The 20,981-nt window shown below is 36.2% G+C and overlaps 1 protein-coding gene across 8 annotated transcripts in view; it reads right to left on the bottom strand.

The window, feature by feature from the left end:
- The window catches only part of LOC132095534 (cordon-bleu protein-like 1), a 51,441-nt gene that overhangs the window by 3,084 nt on the left and 27,376 nt on the right, over positions 1–20,981 (bottom strand). For all 8 annotated transcript variants that reach the window (XM_059500623.1, XM_059500624.1, XM_059500626.1 and 5 more), the window contains 10 exons: positions 17,997–18,188; positions 12,999–13,206; positions 10,897–11,122; positions 10,676–10,735; positions 10,023–10,117; positions 9,586–9,804; positions 7,705–7,840; positions 3,566–3,815; positions 2,143–2,219; positions 522–1,819 (listed from right to left, as the gene is read on the bottom strand). In XM_059500623.1, coding sequence (XP_059356606.1) covers positions 522–1,819; positions 2,143–2,219; positions 3,566–3,815; positions 7,705–7,840; positions 9,586–9,804; positions 10,023–10,117; positions 10,676–10,735; positions 10,897–11,122; positions 12,999–13,206; positions 17,997–18,188 — 2,761 coding nt within the window. The remainder of the gene's footprint in view (positions 1–521; positions 1,820–2,142; positions 2,220–3,565; positions 3,816–7,704; positions 7,841–9,585; positions 9,805–10,022; positions 10,118–10,675; positions 10,736–10,896; positions 11,123–12,998; positions 13,207–17,996; positions 18,189–20,981) is intronic.

Raw genomic sequence — 20,981 nt, 5'->3', positions numbered from 1 at the left:
AGACCTACAAATCAAAAGAAAACATATAAGCTCATTACAGCAAATTTGGGTGGAAAAATTAAATTCAAGAAAAAGGGATCATTTTGTATTTTTTATTTTGTAAAGAAAATATTCTTTATTTTGTTAAAATATATCATATTTTTTCTTATAATAATTAGAAAAATAATACATTTTCAATTCATTTTGCAATGCAAAATCTTTAAATGGAGTCTTTATTTTTTGTTAAAACATAAAACATAAAAGTATTTTACTTAAAATACAATAATAATAATAATAATAATAATAATCTAGAATTTCAATAAAAATACGTTTTCAATGCATACTGCAATTCCAAAAAAAATTGATTGTGATAAAAAAATGTAAATAAATAATAAAACATTTATTTAAACACACACTCATACACACACACACACACACACACTCGAAAAACCAACATACTGTTATTGTGACCTGGCCATATTTTTGTGAGATTTGGCCCTAAGGGACCACTATTAATTAAAGTTTTACTAGGTTGTACTCACAGTGCTGGCCGGCGGCTCAGGGGACTCCGTAATGGATCTCTGTTTTGTGAGAAGATGTGTGCGTGGTAACTGCCCCAGGGGTTGATGGGAAAGCGACTGTGACCTCTTCACTGCAGAAGACACGGCCTGAGCGAAACGAGAGGGCGAAGAGGGCGAGTACGGTTTGGGAGCGGCGAAGCTTCTCAGCTTCTCTAGACTCAGCGAATGTGTGGGGTTTGTGGGAAGACTCTTCTGTCGAGACACTACAGAGGTCGCTGGGAATTTGGGAGCTTCGGGTAGAGGCACATCCACCGTTGCAGGTGCATCACTGGCTCTAGCGTTCTCCTCAGCTTCCCTTTGCAACTGTGGAGGAGGGAAGGTGTCCAGTGCAGGAAACACATCTGATTGCGGGCTGCTTGCAGTTTCTTTGGGCCGGGTCACAGGACTGCTACAACTGCTGCTGCTGCTATTACTGCCCACACTCGCTCGGCGAACGACCGCCGAGGTTACATAATCCCCGGGTGTTCGTTTGTGCTGCGGCAGGCGGAAAGAAGCTGGTTTGGGTCTTGTTGCCGGTGGAACTTTCTTGCATTCAGTTCCTTCTACAGGGGATGAAATGGTAGCTAGAGGTGAAGTACAAGGACTAGTTTCTGCAAAGACGTTCTGATGGCCGTTAGCAGCGACTGTACCATTGGAAACTGCTTTTGTTTCAGGCTTGTATTCTACATTGGGCTCCAAAGTTAACTCTACTTCAAAGAAACGCAGCTTTTCGAGAGACTTCTGAGGCACGATGGTGTAGGTGGTCATGCCCACTTTGGGAATGTATTCACGGGTGAGCTCATTGGACGGTTTGGGTTTGGGTTCTGCATCTACGATATGCTTTACAGTATTTGTTTTAGAGGTTGGTGTGGACGTAAGATCCTTAGTTGGTTGGATCGCAGGCAACGGTGGTTCAGGAAGACGCAGCTCTTCTGTAGAAGTGGCCATGTCTCTTTTTAGGCCCGTTGAGGACTCCGATGGAGCTGTGGAGGGTTCAGTGCATGAGCTCGATGGCTCAGTGGAGGGTTTCTGGGACTCCATCTGCGTTTGAGTTTCGGTGTGAGCAATGCTGACCGAATTCGGGGTGGTTTTAGGCGCTTGGTCTTCGAGGATGGACTCGGTGCCCTGTGCTTGCAAATCCGTATGCGACGTCTGGATGCCGCATTCAGTGGTTTGCAGCTCGTTGAACAAAGATGCAGGCTTTTCTGTGGCACTCACAGAAACCTCCTCCAGAACAGGGCCACTTTTCATCACCTCTTCTGTTTTTTCCGTTGGAGGCACTAGAGAAAGAGAAACATAGTCATGCACGAAGCCTTTTTATTCTGTCACCGGAGGTTTACTGCAAACTGTAACCCGTTGCACATCAAACAGCACTTTCTTCAGAGATCATATCATGAGGAATCCGATTTTCCTGTTCGATCTTCTGAGATTAAAGAGTTTGATGTACTACAGGACGTTTCAGAACCTAACCACAGCATTTATTTAAACTAAGCTGCAAAAATGACTCACAGGTATGAATAACAACTGCATAAAGTACACTAAAGTGTAACACGGTGTAAAAACCAGAGGTGCTGAAGGATCTCACCCATGGGTTGAAGCTTACCTATCTCTTCTGAAGGGATATGAGAGCTTGTGGCCTGCTCCGACTTAATCTCTCCATTCACTATGGCTTCTGCAACTCTGTCAAGGGGAAAAGCCATGCAAAGTTTAAAAACTACATAGAAAAGTAGGTTTAAAAAATGTTGTGGGTTCGATTCCCAGGGAACACGTTAGGTAAAAAAAATCGCTTTGGATTAAAGCGTTTGCTAAATGCATAAATGTATTGATTTATTTTATTTAAAAGTACACTTAATAAAAACAAACAAATAAAAACCATTTACATACATTTATAAAAAATGAACCTAAATCTCAGGCATTTCTAGATTGATCTGGTTTGTTGCTAGGCAGTTTTTTCTGGTTAATATGCATTGTTGTTGTTAATATTTATTAATTTTTTTAAATGAGTTTCTATTTTTATATTTTCATGTTCATTTAAGTGTGTTTTAGTCTATTTATACTCGTTTGTCATTTTTATTTTGTATTATTTCTATTCCGTTTTATTTTATTTCTATTCTGTTTTAGTCATTTTATTACAGTACTTTGATCTTAAACCTATTTAATTTCAGTTACTTGGCAAGACACAATTTCTAATATTATAATAGTTTTTTTGGTAACATTTTACGAGAAGGTCCCATAAGATAACGTTGTTTAATTCATTAACTAAAACTAACAAACAATGAACAATACATTCCTTACATATAACGGTCTTTGTTAATAAAAAATACAATTGTTCCTTGTTAGCTTAAGACCATTAAGTATGAATAAATAGAACTTTTGATTTTAATAATGAATTTAATGAAATTAACATAACTACGATTAATAAATGTTTTATAAGTATTTGTCATAGTTAACTAAAGCAGTTAACTAATGTAAAAAAAACGAAACTTAGTATAACCATTTCATCATATATTTATATTTTAATTCTGTATCATATTTATAGCAATTATCAAAAATCATACTGAATCATTCTCATTTTTATTCAACGAAAACAACAGGCATAGAAAGGTTTTCCGATGGGTTTCCAAGCATTGCTGGAGTGATCTGGCTTGTTTTTGAGTTGATAGGGTGCTTCAGGTTGACACTTTACTTAAGGCCTGTATATATACAGTATAATGCATTATAAAAGCCGTTTGAATGCATTAATTATGCCTTGTAATGCACCTTATAATGCACTGTAAAATCTCATGAATAATTGTAACCACAGTTAATACACTATAACACATCTATTACACTCTGCATTTTACATTTTTAAATATAATTATTTACGGCAAGATATAATGCATTACTTGATTACTTGATACATTTTAAAATGCTTTATACACTTTATAATGAATTATGCATCAAGGCTTTATGTGACGTGTTTCTGGTAGTTTTAGTTGTGCTCTTAGATTTGTATAAAATGAACGTTACTGTACAGTAGTACATACTCTGCATCAGTGGACTGGTCACATGACGGACTGTCTCTGGCCACCCCACTTCCCAGAATCTCTGCCTCCTGAGAGGGAGATGGCGTCCCAGCGCGGCCCGAGTCCAGAGAGATGTCGGCAGACAAGTTGAGGCTGCTGTCTTCCTCTTCCTCCTCCTCCTCCTCCTCCACAGCGGCCACCTGACCTTCTGCTCTCACATTGATCTCCTCCTGTTCCCTGATCTCCTCCAGAGGAGACGCCAAAGCCACTTCTGCAGTGTAAAATCACGACAAATGCACAAAGTCAAATGCTTAAATATTACAAAGAGCAGCCCAATCCTTTGAGCTCTTCACTGTATCCCTAAGCAACACTAACTCAGGGGTTTCCACATCCACTTGAAGTGATGCCCAGTCTCAGCTGATAGAGGGAGAGATCTGGCATATGCAGCATTAATATGGATTCTCTGCTCCTCAGACTGAGCGAGTGCTGTTAATTAAGACGTCTCGCTTCTCTTGCCTGATTCAGCTCTTCAATCACCCTCTCAGGAGACCAGCGAGATGAAGAAACATCCAGAGAGCCGTCTCTGTGATCTCTCTCACACATTTAGATTCCTTCTGCAGACGCTCTTTCTATCTCTGCTCCACCCTGAGCTCATATTTGTGTGTTTTGGGGCTCTTTATTTATTTATTTGCCTTCTCAGTGTCTGGCAGTGAAGTTATTAGGCCTTACCAGCCAATCAGTGTTGACACGACCCTGCATTGAAAAAAAAGCCTTGTGACACAATGCAGCTCAGCTAAAGTTGCAGAGGATTCATAAAACACACTTGTAAGAAACAAAAGCGTGTGAATGATCCCTGAGGGGACTCTGGAGGCCGTCTTTGTATAGTTATGAACAAAAAGAAAAGTCTGCCTGCAGATTTCGGCTCGTGATTAGATGGCACTTACACTCCTCATCTCACTTTTTTTTTTTACTTCACAGAAAACCCACGTCTTAAAATAAAATATATTTTTATGAGTGCTTTCAGAGATAAAGCATATAAAAGTTAGAGAGAGATGTTTTTTTTTCTTAATGCATTTACTCCACAGATGTGCAATGCAGGTGAGCTGTATAGAGCAAAGTATGCAAAGCTTCAATGATTACAAGAGGACCGGTTTTGTTGCATCTCTTACCAGCACAGACATGGTTTAAATTGAAATTTGATTAAAGAAGATAGACAGAGGTGATCAAACTGTCTAATTATGAAGCATGGTGGTGTGTTACCTTGGCAACAGAGTCTACAGTACAACAGTAATTAGTGAAAATAGACATCTCATTAAAATTTCAGTGAGGGCTCTGAGTTTTAGAACTCTAAACCATGATATCATACTGTAAGATGTGGCAAAGCACATTCAGAGTCAAACGCACAGGCAACAGAGACCAAATTAAAGCAATAAAGAATTGCTTCCACAAAATAAATGTTTTAGTAAAGTTTCTGAGCTTGCAGTTAAGGATGATTGTGATGAGAGAGAAAGACAGACAGTATATATAAAAAAAACTGCATGCATTAAAAAAAAATGCCATGCAACCAATAATGAATAAAAAAAAAAAAGGTCAATTCCTTAAATTGAACAGGTCCAAAAGACTCATTGTTGTTAAACTCATAAGCATCAGCCTACTTAATCATTAGGGAGCTGTAATCATTCAGTGGAACTGGAAACAAAATCATTCAATTTCTCATCCAGGAAAATGACAGGTTGAACGCTTGCACTGATGGAATGTCAGAGCTGTTTACACCCAAACACACACCGCAGCTGCAGCTCATTTGTAACCGTGTGCCCCATACGTGTGTGAGTGTATAACGTGTGTATGAGTGTGAGAACGAGTCGAGCTAATGCAGCTGCAAACATTTAACTCATCCAGTAAATTCTCCCCAGCACAGCCTCCACCCAACGGCTCACATCCAGCACATCGTGAGCTGCCTTCTGAGATGCCTACACAACTCAGAGCTTACTCTAGGATCTCATGTTGTATTAACATCATATTACAAGCTTTTTTTGTTTTTTTGATGATACATAATCTTACTCATGCGACGGACCCCCATGATAAAATGTTTAAGCATCTGTTTAGTCTCTTGTATAAAGACCCATTTTATACAATGCAAAATTGATATTATAAATATGTCTAAAATATAAACAGGAAGTTTCTATTAAGCTACATTACTTTTCTATTTTTTTGACTGCAATGTTAGATATGCATGTATTTACATTTACATTTACATTTATTCATTTAGCAGACGCTTTTATCCAAAGCGACTTACAATTGCCACATATGTTAGAGGTCGCACGCCTCTGGAGCAACTAGGGGTTGAGTGTCTTGCTCAGGGACACATTGGTGTCTCACAGTGGATTCGAACCCAGGTCTCTCACGCCAAAGACGTGTGTCTTATCCACTGCGCCAACACCACCCCATTTACTGTATTTATTTAGTCATTTACAGTTTTGAATCTAATCAAATTTTCTTTGTGTATTTTAATCTACTTTTTTATTGTACGTTATTGCATAATTCCTAGTATTTCTCAATATAGTCCTGTTCATTAGATATTTATGTATTTATTTGAATCTAGTTTATTTGAATCTACATAACAATATTTTTCTATTTTTTTCTATTTAATACTGTACTGTTAGATATTTAAGCATTTATTTACTTATTTGAATCTAGTTCATTTTAATCTGATGCTCATTTATTTTTATCTTCTTTTTATTTATTTTAATATTACTTTTATCAATTATTTTTTCAATTTTTTAAGCTTTGCCAACAGACCCCTGTTTGAAAACCTTTGTTTGAAAAATCACATATAGAAGGCATATACACAAATTGGGAAAAATAGCATTCATTTAGATCCTTAGAACTGGCAGGTGTCTAACACAGAAGGTATCTAATAAGGCAGCATAACCACATCACTAAGATAGTAAAAGGCATAGATCAAATCAAAGAAAGCAGTGATGTGTTTATTGCACCACTAGGTGGAGACAAAGCCTTGAGAAAGTCAATTGCAACACACGGTCACTGTCCCCAAATGTCCACCTACATCTCCGTCCCGTTCAAAGTACAACCGCTGTGCTCATTCAAGCCCCCTTAAATCCTCTAAATAATGAAATAAGAACTTCGAATAATACTCTTAACTCTAAATAGCAACTTTTCTTTCATTACTTCTCCACCTACTGCCAACAGATTACTGAGCACAAAACATGATGAAATAGCCAAGATATTAAATTCTCATAGCTTTTAGTGAGTTTGAGTTTAAACACAGAAGAGCAAAATATGTCATTAAGGAATATTTAGAGAAGTCTCGGAGGTGGCATTAATGCATTTCATAATAACAATGTTGTGAAATTAATGTTTTAATTATTAAGTTTTGAATATAGAAATATGAAACAAATTTAAATGACAATCTATACTTAAAAAATAAAACTCTAACCGCCAGTAGGTGGCAGCAAGTCGCTGTCTTTGTCACTGAATCATTCATTCAAAAGCGGATTCATTTAGGAACGAAGCATGTGACTCATTGAATCATTCGGTCATTGACTCACTAGATTCATTCATGAACGAAACACTGCTGTGTTTGCATGGACATTCATCACAATCATACAACAGTGTTCCTAAAATATAAGTCACTTAATATTAAGTTCTGTATAAAATCAAAAACGTATATTCACATTTGTAAACTCCCTTTATAGTCATTAAAAGCTATCACGCATCTTAGTTTAATGGCGATACCACAAACTTCCATTTTAATGAATGAAGCTCTCCACACTGCATTATGAATCTATTATTTACAATACATCGTCTCTACACTTTGATAGTTATAATGAATGACAAACTGCAGTCTGTTTTCACGATCTGTGCTGTGAGGAGCATAGAGAAGCATTTCTATTGGCTGGAGTCTGTAGGTATAATGACCAATCACAAAAGACGTCACTGCACAGCGAATCATAGACACAAATGTATTGCAACAGGTTTATGTGAAACACTGGGATCACTTCTGTAGTCTTTTGAATGGATAAAGTATAGAAATCACTATACCCCATTTCCAGACCATAATCCATAGCACATATCCCATGCATTCTAACATATACTTTCTTGACATAAGACTGTTCAGACTCTGTTGTGTTCAGACTGACCTGTGATGCCTCTGTCCTGTGTGGTTTCATCAGGAGGGGCTGCGCTGCTCGATGTGGGGGGCGGAGGGGCCTTCCGCTTGGTGGACTTCTTGAAGGACGACTCTGTCGAGGACCCCCGGCTCAAAGGGGTCATATTCTGTGGAAAGCAGGCAGGGGGAGAGTAATAAATATGACATATAATTCCAAATATTTGGCTGTGGGAAATGTAACCACATTCCCTAATGACAAGGTGATGAAATGAAACAACCCAGCGCCGAGTTTATGTAGAAACAAAACAAATACTGTGAAAGCATGGTTTTCCTGCTCATTGTATTTGCAGAGTGCCGTTTATACGTAAATTCAGACGTGGTCTTTGAACTCAGGTCATGAAATAACAGGTTACAAAGTCTTATTTGTTTTACTTTAAAAGACTGCCACAACAATGAAAGATCACTTACAAAGAGTGTTTGGAAACTTAAACCACACTTAAAAATGTCTGAATGTCACTGCTATTTCTTTTATAACAAACAAAGTATAGTTTGTCTTGTTTTTTCTTTAGAAGTCTTTCAAGATAATGAAAACTCAATTACAGTGACACCAAAGAACCGAGAATGATTGGAAACCAAAACCACACTTAATTTCACTGCATTAGTTTTATTTTTTATAGTTTGCATTGCATTGCATAAAATAAAATGTCTGAATGTCATTGCATTAATTGTGTTTTTAAAGATTGTTTAATAGAAAAATAAAATAAAATATTTTAAAAATAAAATATTACATTTTTTAACAAACAAACTTTAGTTTGTCTTATTTTTTTCATTTTAGATATAATAAAGGCTCACTTACAGTAGCACCCAAGAGTGTCTGGAAACCTAAACCACAATGTCTGAATGTCACTGCATTGGTTTTATTTCAAATTGTTTACTTAAAAAATATATTTTTTTATAACAAACAAAATATAGTTTTTCTTTTTTCTTTAAAATACTTTTTTATATAGTTTGCATTGCATTGTATAAAATGTCTGAATGTCATTGCATTTATTTTCTTTTTTATAGATTTTTTTTTATAGAAAAATAAAAAGTATAAAAATAAAATATTCTACTTTTTATAACAAACTAAATATATTTTGTCCGTTTTTTTATTTTTTTTAATTCAAGATATAATGAAGGCTTACTTACAGTGGCACCCAAGAGTGTCTGGAAACCTACTGTAAACCACAATTATAAATGTCTGCATCACTTTGAGAAGAACTAACTTCAAACGTCCACTAAAAATCACCAAACACCAGCTGATTAACGGTCATTAAGCTAAATGTTGAAGAAAAGTGACGTTAGTAACCAAGGCATGCTTTTATCGTTTAAATTTACCAAACAACCTTTTATTTCAATATTTTGTTAGAAGTGTTTGTACGGTCTTTCTTCCTTTCACTTTGATGTTTTGTATGCAATGCAAATGACCTTCAGACATTTTTAGTGCAGTTGAAGTGTCCAATGTCTTCACAGATTTTGTTTTTATAGAAGCAATAATATAATACAAAACGAAATTTTACAAATATAGAATTTGTCAAACTAGATATAATATAATATAATATAATATAATATAATATAATATAATATAATATAATATAATATATAATATAGCAATGGATTAAATTTGAATTACGTAATAAATCAGCTTAATGTTTGTGGATGACCGTGTACTGTATGTAAGCTACAATCATTTTGACCCAAGAAAATGCTGGAGAATTGTGCAGAATCCTATTCTTTGCTTTCTTATGATCCAAAAACTTATTTACATGAAAGAAATACCATATTTCCTCTGTGCTCTCAGACTTTTGGACTCCAGTGCATGTTCGTGGCAAGCTAGTTAATATTAACTGGAGCCCAGAACAGCGCTACATACCTGGTTGCCATCGGGTTGCACAGCAGTTTGATAACCGAGGTCAGTAGGCATGCTCTGTGACATCATGTTCGGCGGCAATGGCGCTCGTCTTTTCTTTGGCATATCGGAGGGCATGGTGTTGGAGTCGTATGTAATGGGCGAATGTGCGCTAAAGGAACTCAAGCTGACGGGCCTCTGCTTCCTGAGCACTGGAGATGCTGGTGCACTCACGGTCATAGACTTTAACCACAGACAGCCAATCACAAGTCAGCACACTCCCAGCCAGAGCCAATCATGAGTAAATAAAGTATTTCACCATTTGCATAAAACAAATACGACCAGGGAATGTTTACACAGAAGTGAAAACACACACGCCTTTAAGCTTATCCTAACATCACCAGAAAATCTCAAAGCATGTTATCGTTCGCTTTTATAGACAGATAGGTTTCATAACTCACCTGTTCGGATTGCTTCTTACTTCCTTTACGAAATAAGCTGAATCGCCTCTTTTCTTTCTCCTTCTGGATTTTCTCTTTCCCGTGATGAAATACTTCTGTGATTCAATGCAGTTCAGTTAGTTTAGTTCTGTTAGACACCCTTAACTAATTATTTAAAGGACATTCATGCAAAAAGGAGATTTTAAGCCATTAGAAAAATTAAGCTACATTTTTTTAAAATAATGACATAACTTTCAAATAAAATGTTTTTATTATAATATTTATAATAAATAGTGTATTTATAATATTTAGAATAACATATCATATATAAATTTTACAAATTAAATTACATTTTAAATTAAAAAAAGAAATCTAAAAATTATCATCATTGGTTTATTTATTTGAAAGTTGTCAATATTTTTACCATTATTATTATTACTATTACTACTACTACTATTATTATTATCATTTAATTTATATAGAGCCTTTGCTGAGCTCAAAGATGCTTCATAATAAAAAACAATCACATGACAAGCATACAGTCAGTCATATCGACAATGGACAATCGACAAGTCTAAAACAAAGGCTAGTGAAGTTGCATGTACAAACTGTGCAAAAAAGGCTGATTATTTTTCCAAAAAAATGGAAGATGTGGTGTATTTAACATCACTTACCTGAGTGAGTCGGAGATGGAGGCAGACTTACTGGACTAATAGGACTCACAGGGCTGATAACTGCAAGAAAAAAATAAAAAATAAAAATCACAAACCCAAGAGTACAGTATAACGCGAATGTTTTGCAGAGTATCTCAATGTGACCTTATGGAAACCGGTCGTGCATGATTTCATACGAGTCATTTTAATGCACTTAGCATAAACACACACTGGGTTCTGACCTTTGGTCTCTCTCGCATACACTTCCCTCAGGCCAAAATCATTGAGGGAGCCGCTCAGGTCCAAAGTGTCTTCAGAGTGGACGTTTCGTGATAAAACTGTGGTCTGCGGGTCGAATTCACATTTCTCGCAGATCGCCGGAAGCAGTTCTCGTAGAGGAACCCGAGGACTCACCCTGAGAATGGTTTTCTGGGTTTTCTTGTAGTCGATTACTAATCGTACGGTTGCCTGAAAGAGACAAGAGAAGGAAAGTCAAGGATTTTAGAAAGGATTATATTAATTAATATTAAGTATATATGGAGAAACATTTTTGCATTTTTGTGCTGCATGTTGCAGTGTCACTATATACATTTCAAAATAAGAGTCCCGGTGTATTTCGGGCTTGTTTATAAATAAAAGGTTTTTTTTTTCCTCTGGGCATTATTAGTATTTTCATTACACAATTCATTGTATTTAATTTAATTTCCATTTACACAATAAATTGTATTTAATTTGATTTTATTTGCATTTCATTTTTCCATTTCATTCATCGTAAACTATTGTAGTTTCTGGCTGGGATGCTTCTCCACAGGAAGAAAAGACTAAGAACATTATTTGACACATATTAATCAATATATGGATTTTGCTAGTATCAGTAAAATATGTGTCCCATTCAAGGACAACTCTACCATTTAAATGCTGTAATTTTCCATAATATTAGTATGTAATTAAATGTAATAGTAGCCTATGTAATTAAAATGAATTTCAATCAATTTAAATATTGTTCAAAAAAAAAAGAAATCACACAAATCATTTGTTATTTGTCACATGTAGTTAATAGACCATTTCTGTGCCATGGGTAAGAGGAGGATTTTCCACCCGGCTACTACCGCAAGTATATCTCAAACCTGTGGGAAGCACTGGAATATACATAATGTAAACAGTATAGTATACACACACATTATGCAAACAAAAACATAGATATTATATATACATATGCTGCCCTATGTAGACAGTAGATGGCAGGATGGGTTTGAAACCGAGCTGGTATGCGAGTTATGCTTTTTATTTGGTGTAATGTGATATTGTCTGTTGTTCGTTATGATGTGGACTGCTAGCATGGTACGGTCATGCTCCGCTGCTTATATCTAGAGTCATCTAGATATACTTCAGGCTCATCTCACAGGGTGTGGAAGAGCAGATCTGCTTTTACTCATGACTAAATGAACAAACATGAACATGACATAACACTAAGATTTACAGAAACTTTTCAGGTTGACGTCAGCATCCAAATGGATCATATTTGCTTTCTAAATACACAATTAGTTCAGAATAACACGCTAATAAAATACATTTTTACTAATGCTAAAGGATATAGTGTAGGGTGTGCACAATATGCAAATTGTATGCTTGTATTCTCCGTAAATATATTTCTTTAAATATATATAATGATGATGAAATAGTTTTACTAGAATGTGCACATGTGTGCTGTGCACAATACATTTATCTGTAAATATTTATTCATTTCTTAAAATAATAAATAATAATTATTATTATATTTTAATATTGCTGATGTATATAGTATGTGTACTGTGCACAATAATGTCATTTTTGTATTTTTCTGTAAATATTATGCAAGTTAATTTCTTTACATACTAATAACAACATTATTATTATTTGTACTATTGCTTAACTATATAGTATGTGTACTGTTTTTATTTTTGTATTATCTGTATTTTTTCATACTTCATTTCTTAAAATACTACTACTAATAATAATAATTACTAGTGCAGATGTATATAGTACGTGTACTATGCAATATATTCTATTTTCAGTAAATATTTTATTTTCTTAAATAATAATAATATTTTTAATGCTGCTGAAGTATATACTATGCATGTACTGTGTGCACTATTTTAAGCTTGTATTTTCTGTAATGTGCAGTACACAAGATCGCACACTTATGATTTCATTATGGACAACTTTTCTGGATGGATGAACTAGATTTTGTAATATTATATTCCTGTTTATTACTGTGAAGATCTGCGGTGTATAAAGTGCTATATAAGTAAATGTGACTTGGCTATGCTGAATTCATATTTAAATGAATTGTACATGAGAATACCTCAGGCATCTGGGGTCCTGTCTTTTTGCTTTTGTCCTCCATGCCTTTAGGTTTCAGCAGGATCTTCTCAGCCTCTAGCGCTCCGATGAGGGCGTTGGGTTTGAACTTCACATGGTTTCTGTTGGTGGTGACGAGCTCTATGGTGTGGCCAGATGGGTTCAGGTGGTATTTTGCACAAAGCATGACCAGCAGGTCCATCATGGGCTGGCTGAAAAAAACAAAAAAGCAGAAGAAGTGAATATCAGTTGCTATCAAGCGCTTTGCTGTCATCTTATTTTGTGTACCAGAAGAAATAAAATCAACAAAAAGGAGTAAACGATGACAAAAATGACATTTTCGGGTGTACTTTTCCATTGGGAAACAAGCATGTGATCTGTGAAAGATCTTTTCCATTATATTTTGTTGAGTCAAAGCCCTAGGAAACATGTGACTCTATTGTGGGGAGTTTGCAAATGTCAAAGTTAACGACACAAGCTTTGCTATCTGTGAAGCATTTAGGATTTGCATGCATGATATTTTGCTGCAGGGGTTTCCAATGCATGTCAACGGTCTTTCACGTGATTGTTTTTCAAGTGTTCACCACAACATTGATACAGTATGAACACAAAAGGGAAATTCAGAAGAATCTGTGCACGCCTTTCTTCCCTGTAACAAAATTCCTTTAGTTTTCCATGGAAAAGCAGACTGGTTTGCTGCAAGTAATGTGTAAATAATGACAGAATTTTCATTTTTGCATGAACTTTTACTTTCATATTGCATTAATTTTGAACCACAAAGTATGAAAGAACAATAAGGATCATGTCCAAAGGGGTTTCTTATCCATTGGCTCCCACAGGCTTCATAGAAACCACGACCTATACGCTTGACACATTGCATACTGAAAGTGTGGAAAATCCTTTTGAGACAGATTATGACATAAAGCTTTCCAGCTGCTTTTGAATTGGATCTGCGATGGCTTTGGAAACACAGAGCCAATCATTTAATCCTGATTAGTGGGAGGCCAGCAGGTTTGGGTGGCACAAATTTAGAAAAGTAGGTGAAGAATTTGATTATTAATCCTTCTATACTGAATTTGGTTTCAGTTTTAGCATGAAGGGGGCAATAAAGTTGAAAACAGGAAAATCCGGTTTCATTTACAGGTGTTCAGGGTCAAAGAACAGAATAAAACTATGATTAAATGATGATGACAGAAATCTGAAAAGAAATCTTGAAATCTGAGATCAGGCTTGTGCAGGGGGAAAATAAATTGTACTCTACCAACCCAATGTCAAAGCACAACCATGCAGTATTTTTAGGATCAGATCAAATAAAATATAAAATTAAATATTTTACTACATATATTTTTATAGACTACTACAACTACTACTCTTACTACTATTAAAGATATCAATATTATTATATTATGTAGAAACCATTAAAATATAAATTGTTCGATTTTATAATATAATATATTATTAATAATAATGATAAAAAATAATAAATTATTAACTAGCACTTCTACTACTACTACTAATAATAATATAAATAATAGTAAATGTATAATTATCATCATCATCATCATTATTAGTAGTAGTAGTAGTAGTAGAAGTATTCATCAATTAATTGATTGATTCATCTTTACGAGAAGTGCCATGGGATTTTAAATGACCACAGAGAGTAAGGACCTCGGTTTAACGTCTCATCTGAAAGACGTAATAATAATAATAATAATAATAATAATAATAATAATAATAATAATATACAATAACTTATACTATGGGGCCGTTGAATGCTTGAATCTGATTGGCTGACGAACGTTCTGTGGTGTGCAATTATTTTCAGGGAAAAGCACGGCGAACGTAGTTCCAGGCAGCTCTCCTGACCGCATTACAGTTCATATCACTTCGCATAGTTAACTGTAATAACTGTCACAGAGTTTGCAAATAAAGGTTCTGTCAGCGATGCCCTGACGATTTGATCAGTTAGACCTTTTACCTTTTACTTAAAGGCTACACATGACATTTTTCACTAGCGATGTAATAACAGCGCTGTTTAGAGACGCACAGAGCTCTCTCAGCTCTCTCTCTCTCTCTGTGTGTGTCTGTCACTCTCGCTCCCTTTCTAATAACTTCATTAATAACTGCATTAGAATGCTATCAACGGCTCAAGCCTCCATTACCAGCTTTAATACAACATTTTTGTACTAGCAAAAGAGGCATGAATGAGATGCGGAAGAAATAGTCCTACTCACAATAGAGACAAAAACTGGAAAAATCTCTTTAAATAAATCATCGGACTGATGTATTGAGGTTTGGTAACCATAGTATAAGCTGAGTAATTGACTCCAGGCCATTGAATTATTAGAAAAATAATGCACACCCGAGGTGGTGATGTGATATATATATATATATATATTGTATACACACACACACACACACACACACACACACACACACACACAATATGATATCTGTAAATGCATAATAATACACTTACTATCATAAATATCATCAGCATAATTTATTATTATTATAATAATAAGTTGTTACCAATCTACAGCTCAGGTAAGCTGTTCTACCTGCCAGTGTCAACTTTGGATTCTCGGTCATGTGGTTTGCTGCTACCCTACTCCTTTCCAGGATTCAGCCAGCTTGGCCAGGACTTGGTCATGCCGCCACCTGAACCTGTGTCAATGCAACCTTGCATCCTGAAAGGATATGATTTAGGCTTGCCCTGGTGTTACCAAATAGGGAGCAGCCTCATCACTGGGGTGTGGTTTAAGGAGCATGGGAGGGTATCATAAACCGCCCTTATCTGAAAGTCTGGCTTGTGGAGTTCTCCAGATGTCTGCCCAGATGTTTTGCTTACTCACTGTAATTTATATTTTGCAATTATTGCAAGGGGGTAATGCAGAACTGGATTAAAACATGAAGTACTGTAATTGTATTTGGCCGATCATTAAAATAAATCCCACTTCAAAAAGGTCTTTCTGGCACACCTTTAACAGTTTAGATGAAGTGAGATGAAGTGTTGAGGACAGAAAACGCCCGACACTAAGCCTGGTACAGAGAGTACAGCAGGGCATTTGAGCAAATGATCCAACTGTTGAAATCGATCAAAATGTTTAACGATAATCACAAACAGTGTACAGAGATGCCGGATTACTCTAACGTCATCTCATTCCTTGAACCAAAACCAGGCCTGATTTGTTGCAGGATCATTGAGAAACACACTGCCCCACCCAGCTGACTCACCGCAGCAATCATCCCATTCATTTCATAACAGCAATCATCTGAGCAGCTTCATGATCTCACATACAGCTCAGAGACCAACACCTTCCATGCAGAAGTGTAGAAAAGTCATTAAATATAAAGTTCTGTAAAACTGAGAATTCTTGTATTAAGTTACCATAATCTATCAGGTTGTTAGGACTAAAGATATGAACAGCTGCGAGTAAACCGGTGTTTTTATGCACTCATGCTCAAACGGTTGTTTATTCTGTTCTGTCAGACATGCACCATGTTCAGAATAGTTAACAGGCAACAGGATTACATCATAAACTTTCTGAACAGTGCTATTTGAAAAAGAACTAGTTTTATAAGATCAGAAGAGATGATTTTTAAGCAACGGTCGCTTGTTTAGGCACACACAATGTTAACATAACAGTGTTTTTTGGTATTGCGTCCTAATAAAAAGTTCTGCAAAAGCCACAAAATGTCAAGGGTTGTGTCTAAAGATTAGCCAACAAATTCCTCAAGCACATCTGAATATTCTGATCTGTTTTCAACGCTATCGGTCTAAAATATTTACCAATTATTAATTCAAGATGGAGGGAAACTCACTGTCAAGCGAAGTAAACGCGCAGTTTATACTAGTTTTTTCATTGTTGTCTGCAGAAAACAATGCTGTGATTTTTACTAGTTATATTCATTTAAATTATATTAGTTATATTTATGCTTAAAAATAATAATGTTACAAACACACACACCTACATATATTAAAAGAACTATGGAGCAGTAAATGGGTGCAATCTTTTGAAAATTTGCTGCTAATGAGTGTGTTGTTGATAAAAAAATTTAAAAAAAAAAAGTTTAAATAAATGATATAAAAATATTCGATTAAAAAACAAATTAATCCTGTCCAAAATAAAAGGTTGTTTAGATAATGTGTGTGTGAGTACCATGAGTACTGTATATTAACAAATTATTTATAAATACTCATGTGTAAAAAAATGAAAGAGCGTGAAGCAATGATAATTGTAGCCAATCACAGTCATATCTGTTGAGTGCATGAACACAGTGGCCAATCAGAAACCGACTGGAACTTAAGTTGGTACTTTTGACAACACTAATATATTATGTAAACAAACTTATTTGGGATGTGATTAATTGCAATTAATCGATTTGATAGCTACTAAAATATTAGTTTCTAATAACGGTTTTAATAATCTAAAATAAAAAAACGAATAAATCTAAACGGTGTATAAATAACATCAAAATAATCTGATCAGTTACAATATGAGGAGAGAGTAGCTTGAATCTACTTAAAATGCATGGGAACTTTTTTGTACTAGTTATTTATGAATTTACGGCGTTTAAAAAAAAATGTTTTTTTAAGACCCACAGGAACCACAACTACAAAGTTATATTGCTTCAGCATCTTTACTTATGGTACTTTTCCACTGCATGGTATGACTCGGCTCAGCTCGGAACGGTTTGCATTTCCACTGTAGTTTAGTATCGTTTAAAAGTGGGCGGGATTATTCACATGTAGTGATGATTCTCTCCAGCCAATCCGTGATCAGCAGTGTTTACACATGTTTTGGTAACGGTACGGTTCACTAAGAACCTCAACCGAGGTTGTACTAAAAAAAAGTACCAGGTATTGTCCCCAGTGGAAACCCCCTAAAAGTTAACCGTATCACACCGTACCGTGCAGTAGAAAAGCACAATAAATTGTCTTGCATACCAACCACTCCATGTCCAGCTCTACATAAAACACACCCACCAGACCCCTCACCTGCCGTGGACGACCGTGGTCTTCTCCAGCCCTTCAGGAAGGACCACGGTGAGAGTCAGGTCCTGCTCCAGCAGGTTCTCCTTCTGCTCCATGGCAGGGTGAGGGCACACTGGGAGCTTGTGGCTCAGCAGTGAAGCATCCAGACCTTTCAGGACAGGAGGTGGAGGAGCTGCTTTGTTTTTCGATGATCTCCTGTTAAACAAGGACAAAACATCTCAATCAATGTAAATATTAAGAGTTAACTTTGAAATAATACAAATGTTGTTATACTCGGCTGTTGATGTTGATCAAATTGAATCTTGACAAACAGGATTTCTTTCCCCGTTCAAGTACATACTAGCTTTGCTTGTATGCCTGTTAGCGAATGTAGAAAACAGCTGCTTGGGGGGGATCCATAAAGACAGCAGACGAGTGATCAGACATGACTTTACACATACTCTGTTACTCAATCTCACCTGCTGTACTCAAACATCTGCTCTAGAACAGACTACGATAAATCATCGGTCTGTTTACACACATTCTGATTGCTTGGTTTGAACCAGAGTTCAGTTGCATCCTCCTGCTGCACAGATCTGTTTTCACACTGTATTATTTGCATCAGAACAGCAGTTTGCTTTAACAATTTTAACTGTAAATGAAAAAACGAGCAGCTTTAGTTTTCATGGAAATGCTGTAATTGCACTGAAAACGTTGCATGATGATTCTTGAAAGAAATTCCTTCTTCTTCACTCAAATAAGCAGCTATTTAATAAGAGGGCTTTGGATGCACTTTACACACAAGTCACAAGACACTGGAGTGATGTTATTCATTCATTCCAGCGGACAAGGATAAAGCTCTGAGGAGGCCGAGCATGGAGCTGGTCTCTTTAAATGCAGCAAGTGTTGAGAAAGTCACCGTCTCAGTTTTGAGGCTGACTGCCACCACAGTTTCAACCACTGTCTCTCTTTGAGGTCTGTTACTAATTAGGAGAAGTCATCATTTAGTGACCATTTTTCACACTATGTCTGATCCATGAGCCAGAAACATTGTGCACAACTTCACAAACCTACGTTCAGCCAATATAGCAAAAACACAGTCCTGTTGAACACACTGAATTTAGAGAATACTGACCATAGAATCAAGATTGTAATGCATTATTGCATGCTATATATCACAATACCACAAGTGCAACAGTGACTTGTACTGCATTATGATTTGCGGTCTGACACATTTAGGAACACAATGCAATACCAGTGTGCATTGACATGCATGTAATTGCATACAGTACATTCCATGTTTTTAAACCAGCTGATTTTAGCTACTGTGACTTTAAGACTTCTATGTAAAAACCCTCTTTGCATCTGAAATAACAAGGCCAGCAGGTCTGCTGTCACATCCAATAGTTTAACACCATCCTTCAACAACAGCCCATACACAAATGTGAAAAATGTTATTTTTAAGGGTACAACAGCTTGTCACTAGGGCAGTACCCTTAAAATGACAACGTTATACAGTATCTACTTTTGATTTAACAATATGCATCCTTAAAAGGAATATCTCACTCAAAAATTAAAATTATACATTTTTTTCCATCCAAGATGCAGATCAGTTTGTTTCTTCATCAGAGCAGATTTGATGGACTGAAGTCTAGTGGATTATATTGTTTTTTATCAACTGTTTGGACTCCCATTCTGGCGGCACCCATTCACTGCAGGGCATCCGCTGGTGAACAAGTGATGTAATACTACATTTCTCCTTGAACGTTTACTTAAGGCACTACTTTGAATCTTTTTATAGGGGTTAATAAAGTACATTTTAAGGGTATACCTTAAAGGTATATTCTTTTGCACTTTTTTTCCCCTGATATATACACACAAAATAATACATGTTGAGGCATAGTACTGGTAAAGCACAGACTCAGTTATAACAGAGCCAGGAACTTTACTCTTGATTAATTTCTCTATTGTTTAAGAACAATATCTATTCTACTCCTATGCATTACCTCAACATATTGTACTGTACTGTACGTGCCAAATACGGTCAATGACGTATAAATGCGGTGATGTGTGGCCACCTCAAACTGATTTTTTTTTGCAGTTTAATTTTGATTGACTCCTTTTTGGACTGGGAGGAAAATGATCAAGGAACAGTTGATTCCTATGATCTCTTTAAATCTTGTTAGGTTTTTAGGCTAGCATTACACAATGCTGTCCAAAAACGTTGTTGTGGTCATTTTTAGGTTACAAGGCATTGAACAAATCAGGCCGTATTACACCATATGAAGCTGAAGAATTTGTTTGAATGTCAAATTAATCCAAATATGATGACTCCAGAGAGACGATAAAATGACTGAACATTCTGTTCAGCAAAACATCTGTGTATTAGAAGTGGGCATCAAAGACACATTAAATCCCAAGCAACCATCTGCTGAAGTACTAACAGAGTCCACGAATGTCTCTCAGCAGCAGATAATATTTTATATCAATTACCTGTTTTTTTATTTGCCTTACAAGATTCCCTAAGGATGGTCGGGAATAGTCCAGGCCCGAGGAGCAGAGCATAAACATTACGCAGGAAGTTGGGAAAGGCCCTGAAATGTGTGCATTAGCATAGCGTGTTATGTTTGAAGTGGCTACAACAGGCCAAAGTAAACACAGGGGTTTCTGACATGGTAAGCAGACACACTCATGACTTTCAAAACAGACGTTTCAAATAGCAAACGTCCCATTAGTGTCAACCAAAGTGCACATCAACCTACACCTAAAGATTTATTTGTAGTATAAATGGCAAAATGTTTCTCTTTAAAGGTGCGGTACTTCATGCAATCAGAGGCAGAACAGAGTCAGTTCCCTTTCAAGGGAACGAGACACTGCGTCCCCTGAGGGGACACTATGGGGAACACCTCGTCGTGACCCGTGTCTGAAGCATACTTTGAAAAACGCCAACGTGTTGGCCGGCGACAGCCTCTGACGTCACTACCAGCGCGACTATAAATACGCGCCCGT

This window comes from Carassius carassius, chromosome 19 (assembly GCF_963082965.1).
Source record: "Carassius carassius chromosome 19, fCarCar2.1, whole genome shotgun sequence".
In the NCBI taxonomy this organism is placed as follows: domain Eukaryota; kingdom Metazoa; phylum Chordata; class Actinopteri; order Cypriniformes; family Cyprinidae; genus Carassius; species Carassius carassius.
Note: the sequence above shows the minus strand (reverse complement) of the source record. Positions and strands in the feature narration are given on the sequence as shown.